This window comes from Elephas maximus, chromosome 3 (assembly GCF_024166365.1).
Source record: "Elephas maximus indicus isolate mEleMax1 chromosome 3, mEleMax1 primary haplotype, whole genome shotgun sequence".
Classification (NCBI taxonomy): domain Eukaryota; kingdom Metazoa; phylum Chordata; class Mammalia; order Proboscidea; family Elephantidae; genus Elephas; species Elephas maximus.
In genome coordinates, this window is record NC_064821.1 from 172,497,103 (window position 1) to 172,517,311 (window position 20,209).

Sequence of the window (20,209 nt, forward strand, 5' to 3'; positions counted from 1 at the left end):
TGTACTTGTGCCAGTGTCACTATGCATGTGGAATAAACAAATGGGGGGAAAAGTACCTATTGTATGGGCCAGACATCCTATTGGCTCAAGACTTTTCTAGGTGCCTGACTGTTTAACCTGATAACCTCATTTGAATGAAGTTTATGGCTGGTAATGGCAGATGATATTTCTGGTAGGTAAAACGTATTGGGGAGGAGAAGGTTAATAGTAGTGGTAGGTAAAATCCTTAATAAACCTCAGAACTTACCATATATTTTGTGTGTGTGTGTGTGTGTGTGTGTGTGTGTGTGTGTGTGTGTGTGCGCGCACGCATGCGTGCGTATCAGCTCCCCCTAAGGCGAAAGCCCGGCAGCACAGGTTCTGAACCATATCATGTATTCAGTGACCACAAGAGGATAACAGGAATGGTGGCATTCACTAATGTGAACTGAAAAGGTATTCTGTGGGCAGAATTAAGGGGAGTATTCCACAAGGTTCAACAAATTCAGCACGTGACAAATAAAATGGACAAATACTGTAGGGAAAGAAATTTTATTTTCAAGGATTTATGCAGACAATGGTGAATAAAAAATTGTATTTCAACTATAAAAAAGGAGCTGACTTCATTCCACCCTGACACACAGGGTTTATGGTGCTGCCGGTTTGAATCTGAGGCAATATTGCTATCCCCAGTCCTTCACCTCTAAAAGACTCCCCCAGAGAACAACTTCCTACAATTTTAGTCAAAAATGTATAAGACACATCAACCAAAGTAAAAAACAAGTTTCTGCTTATCTGCTTACCTCAAGTCAAGAAAAGAAATAAGCTGTGTATTTGTTTCTTGCTGCAAATTACCTTCACCCCGCGTACTTTCTGGTACACTGTGGTATGAAAGCATTTCTTTAGGTCAAGATCAGCCCATTCAGAAGGCTGTAAAAATTGGTATGAACTAGAACTGTGAAATGGAACTAGTTTAAAATGTGAAGCAGCTTAGTGACATCAGCCTTATTAGAAAACAAAAGTCATTAAAGCTACAAAATAACAAGTGCAAAACATGCTGAACCTGTATTTCCAGGGAGTGGCTTTCCCTTTGGTGAACAGGTCCAAACTCACACCCACAAGGTGTAAGTCTTCCTTCCGGTTCCACTAGATTTCCATGCTCCTATGAAAGATCCTCGGAAATGACCATGGAAAGAAAACAACCTGAAAATTTACCCTGTGGACCAATTCCTGAAGAGGTGACAGCCACAACTCTGAGAACACATGTAGTGTTTACTTGATGACTTTCTACTACTTCTAGAAACCCTCAAAACACTAAATTGCATATTTTAGAACCTAAACTTTCTAGCAGCTTTTGCTCTTTTGGAGTAGGTCGACAAAAGACATAATTCACTGCCACATAGGGGTCAGGGGTCAACCACTGACCCCTGTTCACAGATAATTCAAGGATAAATTCCCTTGTTTTCACCTTTGTGGGCAACGTAACTGGTAGACCTATGTCTATGCTTCTTATTTAATTTTTAAACCTACTCTCTTTTTTTAATAGAGAAGGTCTAGGGTTCGTAAATATAATGGTTGATCCTTTTACAGATGAGTGGGAGGGAATGGAGAGGTCTTTCCTTCAAATGCTGGGTCATCAAAAATGATCTGCTCAGGACTTACCATACCCTATGAAAAAAATCCATCGATCTCAATTGCAAACCTGTTTTCCTTCAGAAAACATGAAAACACTCTCATTTTATTCATGGAGTCTATGATCTGTCCGAACAAGCCTATCAGCAACCTCTCTCATTCAAATTTTTCACGTTCTCATAGTAAAGAGAGTTTCCAAAGAACAGCTAAAGAGTACTGTAATATGAAGGAAATTAAGAGATGGCTAGGAACAATCAACTAAAAATTGCTATAACAATTTACACGTAACCAAAGAAAAAGTCTGCATCTTAGATAACATGACGAAACATCCATCTAACATCATAACAAATTCTTATACTAGATGAATTTACTAGTATACGAATTAATGCACTATATTTCTTCTACCTTAGCTGCAAATATATTAAACAATTATTTCTTCAATAGCTTCTCTTTCCCCTAGTGGAGGCATTTAAAACTGCTTGAGTAACAGTATTTAGCACTAAGTAATTTAGAAAATATAAAAAGGCTTTAGGAAAATAGCAACGGTTGATTCACTCTCCACATAGCATTTGATCGGGTGAAGTCTCCATCTGAGGATATCGCTGAGCAGGAATATTTTTCTTGTTTAAGTCACTATTTTCTGGTCTCATCACAGATTATCATTTCTCAAACCTTATGTACGCCCAGATTCTCTTGGCAAACCTCCCAAGCTACCAGCACACAGCACAGCTATTTCATGTGTTCTCTTTTTGCAATGAAGGCCATGTCTGTCTCTTATGTTCCCAGATGGGTTTATGAAAGATAAATTTCTAAAGCCAAACAATTTCTTGGCACTGCACCCAGGCCTCCCCCGAGTTTCCTATTTGCTCAATCCAAATCAAACAGGAAAAGAAGTCAAGTCTTGAAAATTATCCCCTTCCAGGAGGTCTCAACACAGCCTGTGTCCTTCCCTACTGAGTCTCGGTTTGAAAAGATCCTGATGAGGGGCTGAAGAACAAAACAAGTGACATGTTTGTAAGCAAGAGGTATACAATCTTATCTTGCAATTTATCTGGACATCATATGCTCTCTGCTGAGGAGTGATCTGCATGTAAATCAAAGGAAGTTGGCTTTCTGGAGTCCCCTGAAGCATAAACAATGTTTGTGACCATGAGGAGTTTTCCCCACATGTGGTAAGGTCGGATGCTGTGGTGTCATCCTGGCGACTTTGATGATTTTAGCTGAACTCTGCTACGCTGGGCCCAGGACCCCAACAGGTTCTTCACCCCCATCCCCTTGGTTGGCAGTTGATGAGTTGGATGCTGAGGAATTCATTTTATAAACAGGACGTAAAAGGCCATTACTACACAGGCGATTGCCACTGCCGCATGCAGCCTGGTTCCAATCACTGCGGCTGGGAGGCAAAAGTAAAAAGAGAAAAGAAATCACACTCTGCTCTCCAAAAAGTCTTCACCTTCAAGGTGATATTTGTAAATCTCAAGTCACAGATGAAGAGACCTATCACAGATGAAGGGTCTCAAGGACCCTGGAATGTATTTAAATGCTCCTCTGAAGCTCTAGGCTCTAGATGAATATACTATTTATGTTTTGTCCAATTTTGAAAAAGATTTAGGTTGTAGGATTCCAGGTGAAGGTATCCAAAATGAAAAGTAAAAAAGCATCTGAGTTAATTAAGTCAAAACTTTAAACAGATTCCAATATATTCTTTCCAGAAAATCAGAAAAACTTTTCGTTGGGGAAATATTCCTCCCAACAGATTCCAACCCAGAGTAAAACTGTTCAACGCACATACTTTTACTTCATGGAGAATATGAAAATCGCCTGGATACTAAAATAAGCAATTATTTTTTAAAATAACAGCAAATTCTAACATCTCCCTTTCCCCTCAGCTTTAGAAAATGATTATTTTAGTTTTATAGACTCTCAGGCTCAATCTCAGGGATCTTCTTCAAAAGCTGAAGAAAATACAATGCTAGTCCATCCCCGTCTCCCACTTTGTAGCACCTCACTGTCCAGAGTTGGGTATCTCCTCTCCCTGTTGACATATAGACTTACCTTTGTAAAACACACCCCAGACTCCCTTCTTCTCTGACAGCAGCCAGGATTTAAGACGAGGTACCTTCTTGAAGTAGGCACAGGTACAAACAAAGAGCAAACCAAATACCAGAATCCCATCCAAGGAGTACACTGTTAAAGAAAGAAGAAAAGAAAGTCTTTGATACTGATCTAGCCCGGGACAGGTGATCCCACCTGAGAACTCTGAGGACAGAGTGTGATATAATATCAAGGTGATAACCTCAACGAGCAGTGCCAGCCCTTGACAAGAGGGGGCCAAGGTCCTAGCACTAACAAGGTTACATTATCGTTCTCTAAAGTTGCTTGTAGACACCTCCCTTGCACCAATTTCAGTGCTCCCTTCCCTCTTCTTTCAAAAACTACAAATTCTGGTAGTTTCTGTGGAATCGCCTTGCCAGGAGCGGCTAGCATTGGCAGTAGGTGGAGAGAGCTGTAAGAATCTTTGCAGGCTGAGCAGGGAGATTTAAACACGTTCTTTTTATAAATCACTCAAGTGATTAAAAAAAAAAAAAAGTAGAGCTAGATATTCAGCCAAGTTTGTAGGATCTGCATCTGGTGGTGAAGAATATGTTAAGGCAAAAAGTAAAGTTTAACGAAAATTGCAGGAGGCAGGATCCATATGACTAAAATTTTCCTATTCCTATCTTACACTTCGTGCACGATATTCTACTTAAAAACCAAAATTTCTGCCAGAATAACAGATTCTTGTCTAAAAAAAAACTATCTGAAGCTTCGACACAGTGGAGATACCTGAACTTTTAGTTCTATTTTTTACGTAGGTAAACTGAGCTATTTCTTGTACATGTAAGCACAATGTTTACAAAAAAAAAAAAAAAAAGATATCTGACCACAAAAAAAAGAGACAGTAATATTTATTCAGCATTTACCACGTGTCAAACTACTCTCTTATCTCCCAGTTCAGATTATTTCTTCCTCTGGCTGATGTCTCTTCTCTTACTGTGCCTAATATCCTCAAGCCTCTGACTGCCCAGGAAGCTCCAACAGAATATTTGATAGAACCAGTATCTGCCCGTTCTGGACCATTCTATCTCCCTCTAGTAAACTATCCCGCAGCTAGGTGTCACAGGAGAAAGGGCCCAGTAAATTACAGCACACACTAAGTTGTTTATGATCAACGACACCTTTATGTGCTACTTTTCTCCTGTAAGTTTGTGCAGGCAATGCTAAAATTCACAAGGACGTGAAATTTGAGTCTTCAATGCCTGGCCTATGGGGAAGGTACTTTTGAGAGAGAACTGCTTTCCTGTCAAACTGCCTAAATGGCCTTCTCTTTTCCTTTCCTGAAAGGTTGACTCTAAATTAAAGACCATAAAGGTCCTGCTTCCTGTCTTTGGAATCTGGAAATCATGTCTATAAAGTGTTTGAAGTGGCCTGGAAAATTAGTTCAGATAAACGGATGGCAATTGCCAAATCACTTAGAAGAGGCGGTGTCTAAATCTAACCCTTGCAACAATAACCAGAGTCTCTAGGTGGGCTCACCCAGCCAAGCACTACAGAATCAAAGAAGAAAAGACTTCACAGTATTTTTTTTCAAAACCAGAACTCCTATTAGGGTCTGCATTCATCCCCTAAAATTGCAGGGCTTGAAATTCTCTCTGACTTCTAGGTGCCCCCAACGAGGCGACTGTCTGAAAGTATGAGAATTTAGGGAACTGGGGGAGAGTACTCTTTTCCCTGGGGTTAACGCAGTAGTTCTACGAGGACTGGCCTCCCCAAGAAGATCCTAAGGGCCAAAACGAACTTCTAGGAAGGGGAGGAGAATGGAAAGCACAAGATCAGGACCGAAAACTCGGGGTGTGGGCATGTGAAGCACTGGGAGTCCCGAATGGGCACCACACGGGGGAACCCGCGGAGGGGTACGGGGGCAAGAGTTAAGGAAGCCAAGAAGCGAAGGGGGGCCGGACCGGGAGGGGGCGGGGAGAACGGACACGTCAGTCCCGGCCCCGCCCGCCACGTTTCACCTCGTCCCTCACTCCCACTGTCCCCGCTGGACACCGGCTCTCACCGTTCGTCATGGCGGCTGGGCCCAGGCCTGTTAGGGGCTCTGGGGTCAGCGGTGGTAGCGACGAAGCGAAGGCGGGGGAAGCCGGCTCCCGCTTGACACTTCCCGATCCGGGCCGCGGCGACCAGCAGGAGCCGTAGGACGCAGACGCAAGGGCCGCGAGGCGAGCACCGGACGCAATCAGGGGTGGCTAGCCGATTGCCGAGCTAGGGGGGGCGTGCGTGGGCGGTGCTTGCGTGCTTACGTAGGCAGAGCGCGGCCCGGGAGGCGTCCTACGTGACCAAAGAGGATTTTGTTGTTGTTGTTGTTTTAGTGCCCCTGCGGAGTTAGAGTTGGGGCGTAACTAGACACTCTCCCTTCGGTTTGAAAAGGGAAAGGTTTGCAGTTTTGCGGAGGCTGGGTTGTGTGTGTGTGTGTCCCGAAACTAGAGGGCAAGAGGTGGCCCTGATGGAAATCAGGATAGTCAAACTGCATATGCCTGTTTAACATGAGTAAGGAATTTTAGAACCAAAACAAGTCGCATATTTCAGATCCTCAAGCTCCACGTTGTCGGAAAGCATTTAGATAACTGCCTCTTTGTATTTTTCTTTCCCTTAAACTATCAGGGAATTTTCCATTATGTCCTATATTTAGTCCGTGCTGGGTTCGCTTTAACAAGCAATCGGCAATGTCTGGACAGCGCGTCTTGGAAGACATTTGCACGTCGTCAGCCTAATGGTGGGGGTGGTGCGGAGGAGTCTGAGCCACAGATTCAGTTTTGTAAATTGGAGTCCTTAATTGGACAACAACTTGGCCTGCTTTACTAGGATCCGAGTGAAAGCGCGACTTTTGTCTGAGTTCTCTGAGGGTGTTTCAGGTTAGAAGTCCGCAGTCTTGTCGAGGACTGAAAGGGACTCTCTGCCTTTTGCTGCAGCGCCATCTGCTGGCTGGGGATGCTTCATTATGCGAAAGAAGAAAAGCTGCCTTCTAGAAATAGAATATTACTCAGCAATAAAGAGAGCTGTCAACCGCAAGAAGAGAAACCGTAGATGCATATTGTTAAGCGAAAAAAGCCAGTCTGAAAAAGCTACATACTGTATGATTCTAACTATATGACATTCTGGAAAAGGCAAAACTAGAGACAGTAAAAAGATCAGTGATTGCCAGGAGTTAGGGAGGGCAGAGGCGGTAGAGATGATCAGTAGAGTGCAGGGGATTTTCAGGGCAGTGAAACTATTCTGTATGGTACTGTAATGGTGGATACATGACATTATACGTTTGTCAAAACCTGTGGAACTGTACAACACGAAGAGTGAACCTCATTGTAAACTATGGACTTAGTTAATAATGAACCAATATTGGTTCATCAGCTGTCACAAATGTACCAGAGGAATGCAAGATGTTAAGGATAGAGAACACTGGATACGGGAGAAGGAGTATATAGGAACTCTATACTTTCTGTTCAATTTTTCTGTAAACCTAAAACTGCTCTAAAAAATAGTTAATTAAAACAAACAAATGACAGAAAACAAGTGGAAGAAATATGTGACAAAACCTAAGACGCGGACAGTCAACCATTCGGGTTATGTGTGCATGCACATATATACATGAACAGATCCCTCTGCCCAAAAGAACTAATGAGGACCTCTAAAAAATAAAAAAAGAACATCCTAGTTGTCTTGGCCTTTGAACTTTTGTCAGTCATCCCCTAAAACACAGTAGCAATTGTATCATCACTAGCAACTGGCTGCTTCCTGCACCAAGGCTGAATAAAGGCACAAAAGCATTTTATCGAGGTTCTAAACAAATTCACGCCCCCTAATTTGTACTGAATCATGTAGCTCATCTCCAGAAAAGCAAAAAACTGCACCGGCCTCACTGACTTGTTCCTAATCATTATTTTTAGCCAGGTTGTTCTCCCACCTAAATATAGATGTTCCTAGGATGCCAGCCCCCCTTTTTATCCTCATTATTAACTCTCACTTGGTGGACCTATTCTATTCCATGCTTCAACTATTATCTCTATGCAGAGTTCTTTTTTTGTGGTAAAAAGATTATGTACTATCTTAATCATGTAGTGCTGTTGTAACAGAAATACCACAAGTAAATGGTGTTAACAAAAGAGAAATTTATTCTCTCACAGTCTGGTAAGCTGTAAGTCCAAATTTAGGGCATCAACTCCAGGGGAAGGCTTTCTCCTATGCCATCCTCACAATCGTTGCTATGTTTGACCTCATTGTTGCAGCCAGTATGTCAGTTCATCTTGTTGAGGGTCTTCCTCTTTTTCGCTGACCCTCTGCTTTACCAAGCATGATGTCCTTCTTCAGAGACTAGTCGCTCCTGATAACATGTCCAAAGTACATGAGCTGAAGTATTGCCGTTCTCGCTTCCAAGGAGCACTCTGGCTATATTTCTTCCAAGGCAGACTTTCTCATTTTTCTGGCAGCCCATGGTATGTTCAGTATTCTTTGCCAGTACCATAATCCAAAGGCATCATTTCTTCTTCGATCTTCGTTAGTCATTGTCCAACTTTTGCATGTGAGGCGATTGCAAATATCATGGCTTGGGTCAGTCACACCTTAGTCCTCAATGTATAGTTCTCTCTATACTTTTGCCAATTCTAGGTGGGTTCATACAATAGTTGTTCTTTTGTGACTGACTTATTTCACTTTTTTTTTATTTCACTTAGCATAATCTTTTCAAGTTTCATCTAGTCATAGTATGTATCAGAACCTCATTTCTCTGTATGTCTGAGTAATATTTCCTTGTATGTATATACCACATTTTGTTTATCCATTCAGTTTTGAAGGACCTTTACGTTGTTTCCATCTTTTGGCTATTGTGAATAATGCTGCTATGAACATTGGTGTACAAGTATCTGTTTATGTTCCTGCTTTCAATTCTTTTGTGTATATACCTGGGAGTGGAATTGTTGGGTCATATGATAACTCTGTGTTTACTTTTTTGAGGAATTTATGCAGAGTTCTTGAATTGATATCTTACCTGAGCTGTAGTCCTACATTTCTAACAGATGTTCTTCTGACATCTGAAATGTCTAAAACCAAACTCATTTTCCTCTGAAATGAACTTCTCCTTTGGATTTTCCAATTTCTGTGGTTAATATTTATCCTAATCACTACATTTAAAAATCTATAAATAATCTCTGAAATCATTCAACTCTTTTTTCAAAATGTCATTCAATTTGCCCCTTTTTCATGCCTATAGCCATCACCTTAGTGATTGTACAATTTCAGCGTTTGTTAAACATCAGTTGTATCATCACAACAATGAAAACTCAAGTTTGTATAACATTTTGACACTTTCAAAGCAAACATCTTGTAATAAGATATTTAGCCCTCAAAACAGCCTTATTATCCCTACTTCAGGGAGAAAGAAACCCCAGTATAACAACAGAAACAATGCATTGCTGTCAAGTCAATTCTGACTCACAGCAACCCAGGTATAGGACTGCCCAATGTCACACTGCCACAACCATTCTGGTCTTCTGAACTCAGGACTAGAAAACTGCTCCAAACCACAACTGCGATTTCCTTTAGTAGCAACCAAGTACCTGCTTGTGAATGTCTGACCCCTTAGTCTGCTATTCATGGCTCTCCAGGAGCATTTCCATATACTCCCCTACGTGGACTCCAAGTTACAGCTGAAAAAGACTCTTCCATGTTCTTCAAGTATAGTCTTTGCTTTCTCACTTTTGTGCATGCTGTTTATTTATACGGTGAAACTTGTGAGAGCCAGAACTGAACAGGACTGCCTTGTTTTTCCTGGTCTCACAAGTTTTCAGCCTTTGACAGGGTACAGTCTTTCCACTTTTCTATCCTCTCTATTAGTGGAAAATATTTGGGTTTTGATGCTCACCTGACTGCTGCTGGCTCTGTGTGAAGGTGCCAGGGCCACCATGGTCTCAGATGAAGATGAGTTGAGTCTTCTAGTAATCATAGTTGATACCACCCAATTTGGCAGGGGAAAGCAAGCATTAAAAGAATCTTAGTTTACTTTATCAAAATGCGTAGATGCTGTGATGGTGTTGGGAAATTCCCATTTATTCATGAATTGTTCCAAAAAACTTGCTGTGATAGCAAGTCACATTCAAGAAAGTCTATTCTTATATCCTGGAAAGAATGGCAAACTGGGAGACCTCTTTGGAGAAGTCTGCAACCCTCTTTCTGAATTTAATCCCTCAGGAAGTGAAGATAGAAAATATGAGCTGTTAACAGCAGCAACTGACGTTATTGCTGAAGAGTCTAAAGACCTAATGACCAAGAGTGACATAAAAGGGCAACACATGGAAACTCTGCTGGCAGGGTCCCTCACCAAAACCCTCTGCTACATTCCTAGAATGAACAAGGAAGTTAAACATAATCAGGAAATGAAGTCAAGGATTTGGGTGACTACGGCTGCAGAAGACAGTGCATTGCAGTATATGAAATTCATGAATGTAATCTTTGCAGCACAGAAGCAGAATATTTTGATTGATGCTTGTGTTTTAGACAATGATTCAGGACTCCTCCAACAGGCTGTGACATCACAGGGGGACAGTACTTGAAGGTGTCTCAGACGCTCTCTTCTGCAGTATTTGCTGTGAGTTTTTCTTCCTGATCAAGACCAGAGATCTCAGCCCCCGATTCATGCTGACTGCGGGGCTGCCTACTTCTGTCATTGGAACCTCACTGAAATGATTGAAATCTGTTCTGCATGCTTGTCAGTATTCTGCAGTTCTAGCCCTATCTGCACTATGTGCGAGACAGCCTTTAAGATTTCTCTGACTCCCTTGCTGAAGGCCAAGAAAAAGAAACTGAAAGTATGTGCTTGAGAATAAAACACTTTTCCCACCTTTCAGAGCTAGTAGTAGAAATTATATGGCGGAATCTTTTCTGGAAAGGGTCTGGAAAAATACAGATATGTAGGTTATATTTAACATGGCTATTGGTTTCTTACAGGAAATATTTCTAAAACAGCCTTCTCATCTTGCACTTCTAGGGGACTGATTTGTTTGGAGGAGTCATTCTGTGGAATATATTTTTTAATCTCTTCTGGCTGGATTTTGTTCAGAAAGGGGGAATGTCATGGATTGAATTGTGTCCCCCTAAAATATGTGTATCAATTTGGCTAGGCCATGATTCCCAGCATTGTGTGATTGTCCCCCATTTTGTCATCTGATGTGATCTTCCGATGTGTTGTAATCCTACCTCTATGATGTTGATGAGGTAGGATTAGTGGCAGTTATGTTAATGAGGTAGAACTCAGTCTACCAGATTGGATTGTATCTTGAGCCAATCTCTTTTGAGATATAAAAGAGAAACAGAGGGACCTCACAGCACCAAGAAAGCAACTCCGGGAGCTGAGCATGTCCTTTGGACCTGAGGTTCCTGTGCAGAGAAGTTCCTAGATCACGGGACCTTCCTCCAGAGCCGACAGAGAAAGCCTTCCCCTGGAGCTGGTGCCCTGAATTTGGACTTCTAGCCTACTACACTGAGAGAGAATAAACATCTGTTTAAAGCCATTCACTTGGGGTATTTCTGTTATAGCAGCACTGAATAACTAAGATAGGGGGAAAGCACAAATTTGTGACTTATTTAATGGGATGATCATATGTCAGAGTTTGACTGTTATGACTGATTATAGGTTTAGAGCATATGAGCCAAATCTAGTTCCTAACTGTGGAATGTACAGTATGTGAAATTTAAACACAGTTTAGGGAAAAAAAATTTACATATGGTTACTTATGGACGAATGGCACTAATCAAGATAAAACTTCTTCCTTAATCAACAGTAAACTTCAGCAATTGTCATGTAAATAAACCCTTTATTGTCTAAATTGAGACTTACTCATCTCAGTTTTCAGATATTAGCAGATACTTTTTCTTTTGCCTGACATCGGTACATGTTTGGACAAAGTTATCCAAAGAATAGTATTGGTCTGTCACTGAGTAACTATAGAATCTGGTTTTAAATGGGTAGGAAGAGTGAGTGCAGTAGCATGTTAGAGAACTTTTCTTCAAAAGCACTTGTGTTAAGAATTTATTTGTGAAAGCTAATATCTGAGCTCTGAGAGGAAGTTTCTTGGAGAGGATGGACTCTTAACAATTAAGTGTGATACCGGATAGAATTCTTTTCTTTTTTAATGGAAAAATTTAAACAGCACTAATTTTGGAGAACTGTTATCTAGAAGCTTTGGACTGAATAGTGAAAACTTCTACCAGTTTAAAAGAGTTATTTTTAATTTCAAAAGTACAAAAATTATTTTTCTATGTAACCGTGAAGTTGTTAAACATTCTTTAGCATTTCAGCATAGTGTAGAAAGGTTTAAGGAACAGCAGCTGTTTGGGTTTGTTTATAAAGTATATTGACAGAAACTATTTGCATATGAAACCTTATATGTAAATAGGATGAAATTTTCTCTTTATATAACCTCAGAAGCTGAGTGTCATTTAAGTAACTGGGTGTTTGGTTAGATAATTTCTGGTAGATTTCATATTCTGGATTTGTGGTTTTCTTACAAATGCACAAAGATTTTGACAATTCCTTTGCAAGTATTTGTGTTGTAAATCCTTGAGTCGGAGAATCCTTCGTTTGAGAATCTGTTCGCATATGTTGCCTTTTAAAAATGATATTTTAGAGGGAACAGGAAAGTTGGTAATAGGGAACCCAGGGCTGAGAAGGGAGAGTGTTGACATGTCGTGGGGTTGTTAACCAATGTCATAGAACAATGTGTGTACTAACTGTTTGATGAGAAACTAGTTTGTTCTGTAAACCTTCATCTAAAATACAATTAAAATAAATAAATAAAAATATTTTATACCCTAATTAAATGTAAAGGAAATAGTATTGTAAGCCTTCATGTGAAGTAAAACATATATCTAAAAGATGAATAATTCAGGCAAACTTTTTCATTTGAAATGTTTTATGTATTTCTTTAGCTCTGTTTTAATTTTTACTGTTGTATTTGTGGTTTATTTTATATGTTTTTATAATAGAATACTTTGAATTTTTATAGTCATTATTTTGTCTCACACTCATTCAACTCTTCTTAAAGTATGTACTTTTTAACCTGAGTTAATCAAATGCCAGACAATTTTTCATCCAACTCTGAAGAAATTTAATTTCAAGTCTTACCAAAATTATAGCAATAATAGGTTGGTATGAAGTATCTAGGGAGCCCTGGTGGTACAGTGGTTGAGCACTCAGCTGCATAAAGAAAGGTCAGCAGTTTGAACCCACCAGCCACTCCGTGGGAGAAAGGCCTGGCAATCTGTTCCTGTATAGCACACAGCAACGCGAAGTATTTAATATAGGATTTCTAAGTTAAAAAAAAAAAAGTATTTGAGTTTTCCTTTTCTGACAGGTTTCTGCCTTACACAGGTTCTGTCTTTCACAGGTTTTACTGCACCTGCATATCTTACTAGCTGAAAACTTCTCCAGTTTTTGTCATGCTCTGAAAGATAACTCTCTCCCCTATCACTCTCAAAGTTTAGGGCTAAAGAAATCACAGTTGGACAGCTGGAAAGAGCAACTGATTGGCTAGTTACTATTTCAAATGACAGTGATAGTCTATGATATTATTCTGCTTAAAGTGGTTATTTTTTACCTGACTTAGAACTTACTCTTTTCTGTTTCTTTTTTTTTCTTCTTCCTACTTTTTCTTACCACTCCTATATTTCCTTGCTCCTTTTACCATATTTTTTCTTTTTCAGGTTTTGTGAAGTATTTTACCTTTTTTGTAGAATAAAGTGAATTTCACGAGATTTTTATATCAAAATTAGGTGTACCAAGAATTTTATACTCTAAAAAATAATATTACATTTTCTTCTCTATAAAATTAGGTCAATAACAATAGCTGGTTCCTGGGGTTGTTGAGGTTTAGATGAATTATTATTTACAGCAATAGCTGGCTTGATGTAAGTGCTCCATAAATGTTAGCTATTGTTGCTGTTGTTGTTCGCTTGTTAGAAAATATTTACCAGTGTCTTTTTTTTTACTATGTGCTGGGCACGGTGCTTGATTTTGCAGGAATAGAGGGTCAAAAGGTGAGTCCTGCCCTAAGAAAACAACCTGTACTGGGGAAGATACATGAATAAACACAGGCATTAAGCACAGGCTTTGTGTTGGATGTTTTAAAGACATTATCTCTGATCTTCAGCCATGTGCAGAATACTTTTAACAATGAGAAATCTGAGGTTTAAAGAGATCACACAACTAGTTAGGATCCAACCCAAGCCTGTCTGACTTCAAAATTCCCTTCTTGTTATCAAAAAAAAAAAAAAAAGAAAAACCCTTTTGCTGTCTCATAGCAACCCCGTAGGTCAGAGTAGAACTGCCCCGCAGGGTTCCCAAGGCTATATATCTTTACGGAAGCAGACTGCCACATCATTTTTCCCCTAAGTGACTGGTGGGTTTGAACCGCTGACCTTGAGGTTAGCAGTTGAGTGCTTTAACCAGTGCACTACCAAGGCTTCTCCTTCTTGTTAATCACACTGCCTCAAATCAGGATGCTTTCAGCTGATACTGCTCTTTGATGGTTTTGTTCCGTGCATCAGTGTGTCTGTCACCATGGAAAGCCCCAAAGCCTCACTGCCGCCCATCCCCTCCAGTCATGCCCCCATCAGGGCAAAGCCTGGGCTGCTGGCTCCTGCAGCCCAACTTTAAGGGATAAATAGAACCCCATGGGCTGGCGACTCTCAATTCAAACAGTCCTTCCTTAGTTCATTTCAGCCTGTACTTGAGAACCAGCAGTTGTTGCCAAATGCTCGTCAGTCAAGAACAGTGGCCTGTTTGTTAGGGTTATTGTGGTCACTGTGGTGAGCGCTAATCATCATGGGGACCATGACTATGACATTCTGGTTTTACCAAAGTTCAGTCCCAAAGGCACGGCTTGCCACAATAGCTTCCTTTGAATTACAATGTATTTGAAAAGAGACGTCAAACAGGCATTAATTTATGCTACAAATATTTGTTCCAGGACTTCTAAGCCTAAGGAATGTGTTAGCCTTTGGGAGCACTAAGAATGAGAAACCGACTCTGTCCTAAATAAGTTTACAATTTCGTAGAAAAGATAAGCTGTGTGTATAAATAACCGGAAAATACAGCAAAAAGTGAGAAGTGCTGATGGAAAAGAAAAACTAAATGCTGTGGGAGTATATAGAAGAGACTGCTTTCAGCTGGCGAGCTCACATTTTAGCGGGGCCTGAAAGGCAAGTAGCATTTCAATAGGCAAAAAGTAAAGGCATTCCAGGGGAAGGAATAGAGCTATCAAAGGCATGAAGAGGAGAAAGTACAAGACAAGTTTGGGAGACAGCGCCCTTTCCTACCGTCTTCACTAGCTAAATCCTACTCGTCTTTCAGTTCTCAGCTCAAGCCTCACTTGCTGAGGAAGGCTTCTGTCTTAGTTATCTAGTGCTGCTATAACAGAAATACCAAAAAGGAGTGGCTTTAACAAACAGGAATGTATTTTCTCACAGTTTAGGAGGGTAGAATTCCAAATTCAGGGTGCCGGCTCTAGAGGAAAGTTCTCTCTGTTGGCTCTGGAGGAAGGTCCTTGTCTCTTTGAGCTTCATGTGGCTTGGCACGTATCTTCCCCATCTCTGCTTGCTCATTTGCTTGCTTAATGTCTTCTATGTATCAAAACAGATTGACTTAAAACACGTCCTGTACTAATTCTGTATCATTAACATAACAAAGAAAACCCATCCCCAAATGGGATTATAACCACAGGTATAGGGGTTAGGATTTACAACACATATTTTTTGGAAGCAACCCTAGCCGCTCAGTGGTTAAGAGCTACAGCTGCTAACCAAAAAGTCTGCAGTTCAGATCTACCAGCCGCTCTTCAGAAACCCTATGGGGCAGTTCTACTTTGTCCAATAGGGTCGCTATGAATTGGAATCAACTCAATGGCAATGGATTTTATTTATTTTTTTATTTTAGAGGGACACAATTCAATCCATAATGGCTTCTCTCTCTGATCTTGAGCTCCCCTTTTCCATCATAAGCCCTAAAGCACCTAATATTTGTTTAATGCATGTCCCCCCCCACTACACTGTAAGCTTCGTGAACTGTGGACTGTGTATTTGCATTGTTTGTCATTTTACCCACAGTCCCATAGCAAATGCTGAATATTTTGCAGTTACTGGGTGAAAATTTGTTGCATGAATAATTGGACATGGCCTTGTGGAACTGGATCAGAGGGTTCATGAAGGAGAACCAGAGCAGATAATGCCAAAAGATAGGTTCTTGAGTAAAAACAACTGACTTATGAAAGGTTTACTACTTGCCGGGTACTATCCAAAGCGTTTTATAGACATTAACTCATCTAAGTCTCATAATCTTATAAGGTTAGTGTCTTAGTTACCTAGTGCTGCTATAACAGAAATACTGCAAGTGGATGACTTTATCAAACAAAACTTTACTCTCCCACAGTTTAGGAGGCTAGAAATCCAAATTCAGGGTGCCAGCTCCATGGGAAGGCTTTCTGTCTCTCGGCTCTAAACAAAGGTCCTTTATCATCAATCTTCCCCCAGTCTAGGAGCTTCTCAGCACAGGGACCCTGAGTCCAAAGGATGCATCCTGCTCTTGGCACTACTTTCTTGGTGGTATGAGGTCCCCCTGTCTCTCTGCTTGCTTCTCTCTTTTATATCCTTTAAGACTGAGGCAGCTCTGCTTCCTGTGTTCAGCTGTCTGCTTCTGGTTCCTTGGCCTCTTAGCCCCTCAGGGCCCACCCCTCACATCCACCTTCTGGGGCAAATGTTCCAAAGCTCCTTAGTTCCACCAATAAGTGTTGAAGGTACCCCACTCCACCCGTAAACTTTGGCCAAAAGGCACTCAGATCTCTCGCTCAGTGGGTCAGCAAGCCTAACTCCACCCATAAGTGCTCAGAGGCACCCCACCCTGCCAGGAAGCCTCCTGCACAAAGGCACACAGCTCTCTTGCTCCATGGGTCAGCTCCAGCACCATCTTGCCCTGATCTCCTGGTTCTGCTGCTGCCATTTCTCTGATGCTGCTTCTGCCAACTGCGCTGTCTCCAGTGTAACAGTTCTCCTCACTTCCTTCTGAATACTCATCAGAACTGTCTTCGATGTCCATAATTCCACCAACAATCTCTTCAAGGCAATCTAGGCTTTTACTATTAGGCATTTTAAACTCTTCTAGCCTCTATCCATTTACAGTTTCAAAACTGCTTCCACATTTTGGAATCTGTTAGAACAGAATCCCACTTCTGGCACCAAATTCTTAGTTATCTAGTGCTGCTATAACAGAAATACCACAAGTGGATGGCTTTAACAAACAGAAATTTATTCTCTCACAGTCTAGTAGGCTAGAATTCAGGGCACCAGCTCCAGTGGAAGGCCTTCTCTCTCTGTTGGCTCTGAAGGAAAGTCCTTGTCATCATCCCTGTACAGGGGCCACATACCACCAAGAAAGTAGTGCCAGAAGCAGAGCATGTCCTTTGGACCTGGGGTCTCTAGACCAGGGGGAGATTGGTGACAAGGACCTTCATACAGAGAGGGACAGAGGGAGAAAGCCTTCCCCTGGAGCTGGCACCCTAGGACTTCTAGCCTCCTAGACTGTGAGAAAATAAATTTGTTTGTTAAAACCATCCATTTGTTGTGTTTCTCTTACGCAGGACTGGATAACTAAGATGCTATCCAACTATACTTTGCCTCTTTAACTTCTTGTAATCTGGCCTCCACCTTCAACACTTCCTTCAAACTATTTTCTCCAGATTATTCTCCCAACTACTAACTGTCACATCCAGGGTTTTTTTCTTAAATCTTTCAATCTCTTGATCTCTGTGCCATTGAGCATTCCTGACCACCTACTTCTTTTTCCCTGTTAAAAATTATGTATTCTTTTCTATTCTTTGCCAGCAAACTGTTTTGGAGATGCAATCAGTGTAGATATAACTGTATTATGATTTTTTTCTCATTAAATGTCAGAAACATTTCCCAAGTTGCTGTATAATATTCATGATTGCTTGTGTTCTAATCTTTTTTATTTATATGAAATGCTTATTACAGCAGATACATTGTAAATTTTTTTCAAATAATCCAGAAAAGTACAAAGGAGAAAGTAAAAATCATCTACCAACTAGAGATAATAATTAATATTATGATCTTTGTACCCATACATATACACATACATTTCAGTATATAATTTTACATAAATGGATTCATATGTATATATATACAACCACCTCCTTCTTTTTGAAACATTGTCTTTTTTGGCATCCAAGATATATTCTTCACCTCCTTCCCCTCCTTTGCCTTTTTCTTCTCCTCTTCCTCCTCCCTCCTCCTTTTATCTTTTTCTACGTCTTGAATCATTCTGTCTCCTTGATGTACATTTCTAAGAATCTTCTCTTTGCCTCCCTTCCCTTCTGCCGTTGTTCCTGTGTAATCTTTCAACCATCACCTTTGTTTGTTTGTTGATGTCTCTCATATCATTTTCTCTAGTCCTAATTCTTTTGTGGATTTCCAGGCCTGTATTTCCATCTGTCCATTGGACAGAGCCCTGGTGGCACAGTGTTTAAAGCTCACCTGCTAACTGAAAAGTTGGTGGTTTGAACCCACCAGCAACTCCGCAGGGGAAAAGATCTGGCGATTTGCTCCCTTAAAGATGACAGCCTAGGAAACCCTGTGGGGGCAGTTCTGCTCTGTCCTATAGGATCTCTGTGAGTCAGAGTCGACTTGATGACACACAGCAACAACACTGGACATCTCTAGACTCTCCAGCACAGACTGAATTCATTATTTTCCTTCCTCAATTGCTTTCCTCTTTTACATTCCCATTTATATTAATGGTATGCTATCCATCTGGATGTAAACCTGTCCATTGCTCTCAGAATCATTCAGTCACAAAGTCCTGTAAATTATACCTTCTAAAATTTCTCTTGAATCAAGTTTCTTTTTCTTCTTCCCCTGCCACCTTAATTCAGGTTTTCATTATCTCTTATCCTATGTGGTCTCCCTGCTAAAGTCATCTTTAAAAAAAAAAAAAAATATGATCACACCTAAGTGGAAGATATTCAGATATAGTTTTAACAGAAGTTTGTGCTAGAGATGCAATGCATGCTGCAAACGCTCCTCTTGTGTTTTCTCGTCATTTGTTTTTATGGCTAGGAAATTTGTCTTCATGGGCCAGACCAGCCTTTCAGACCGTTGACGTATGCATTCACATCTTTTACAGGTGTCCCGAGCTTATGATGGGGTTCCGTTCCAATGACTTCACCCTAAGTCGATTCTGACATAAGTAAAATACCTTTTCTTTTTTTTAGTTTTTAATCATTATTGCCCTTTATTATCAATATCTCTGTAAATCCAATCTTTGTTTTTGAGGGTTGGAAACATTACATATACACTTACAGATATCTTTTCATATATATATATATACATAAAAAAATTACACAAATCATAAAAATTTACTCCAATGATGAAAAAGAGTTGGACGATGTTGACATTTTGTCGGTTGTGGCAGTAACTCCACTTGTGGAAGGTTCTGGATCATCTGGATTATCCCTGGGAATGAGGATGGGTTTCTAGTCAGGAAAGTAGTGAGTGTTGCCTGTATGGTCCTTTTCTTTTTCCTTCATATATTTCACAGTAACATCTCACTGCTTCCTGAATCTGCCTGTCAACTTTAGCATAGTGATCAGCATTTGGGTCCATGTTTTCAAGCAATTGAAGCCCCTGATTTAGTTGAGAAAAGACTAACATTAGCAAATTAACGCATTTCAACGTAGTGTGTCATACATACAGGGGCGGATTATCCAATAGGCAGCACTTACCTTGCTTAGCAGAACATCTGTAGTGAACAAGTTCACATTTTTCACGACATCAAAGATTATTGCTGGTATCTGTCTCTCTTCCAACCCTAAAGTACCTTCTTAGATAGTCAAAACCTCTTTTTAAATTTGCAGTCCTGGATAGGTGCAGATGACAAGGTAAACAAGGTAAGCACACGTTTACTTGTGTTTATTTACTAATCTGTAGTGAAATTGTTTGCTACAGATGATCTGGTAAGCAAGGTAAACACTATGGTTACTTGCTTAGTGGATAATCTGCCTCTCAGTACATATTACTAACTGTAAGATGTACAAAAAAAAAAAAAAGAGGATGATTGTAAGTGTGGTTCCTCCTAACTCTAATATGTCATTGGGGGACTACCTGTATATTATTATCAAGCTACTAAACTATTTGACATAAGGAGCCCAGGTGGTACACTCGGCTAATAACCAAAAGGTTGGTGGTTTGAACCTACCAGCTGCTCTGCAGGAGAAAGATGTGGCAGTTTGCTTCTGTAAAGAGTACAGCCTTGGAAACCCTATGGGGCAGTTCCACACTGTCCTAGGGGGTCACTATGAGTTGGTAACAACTCAGTGGCAATGGGTTTGTTTTTTGGGAAGCTGCTTGGCATCTGGGGTCTTAAAATCTTGTGAGCAAGCAGGTATCTAAGGTACAGCAAATGGTCTCCATCTGACTAGAGGAACAATGAAGAAAAGAAGCTAAG

General features: G+C 40.5%; 1 protein-coding gene and 1 pseudogene across 1 annotated transcript; one reads left to right on the forward strand and one right to left on the reverse strand.

Annotated features, from left to right (window-relative positions):
* Positions 1–521: 521 nt before the first annotated feature.
* On the reverse strand, positions 522–5,901 carry TMEM167B (transmembrane protein 167B). The gene is made up of 3 exons (XM_049880177.1): positions 5,714–5,901; positions 3,667–3,798; positions 522–3,004 (listed from the first exon to the last, which is right to left on the reverse strand). Exons 1-3 carry the CDS (start codon positions 5,721–5,723, stop codon positions 2,922–2,924), a joined length of 225 nt encoding a protein of 74 aa, XP_049736134.1. The 5' UTR covers positions 5,724–5,901; the 3' UTR covers positions 522–2,921.
* Positions 5,902–9,675: 3,774 nt separating this feature from the next.
* LOC126071761 (general transcription factor IIH subunit 3-like) lies at positions 9,676–12,654 on the forward strand (annotated as a pseudogene).
* Positions 12,655–20,209: the final 7,555 nt, after the last annotated feature.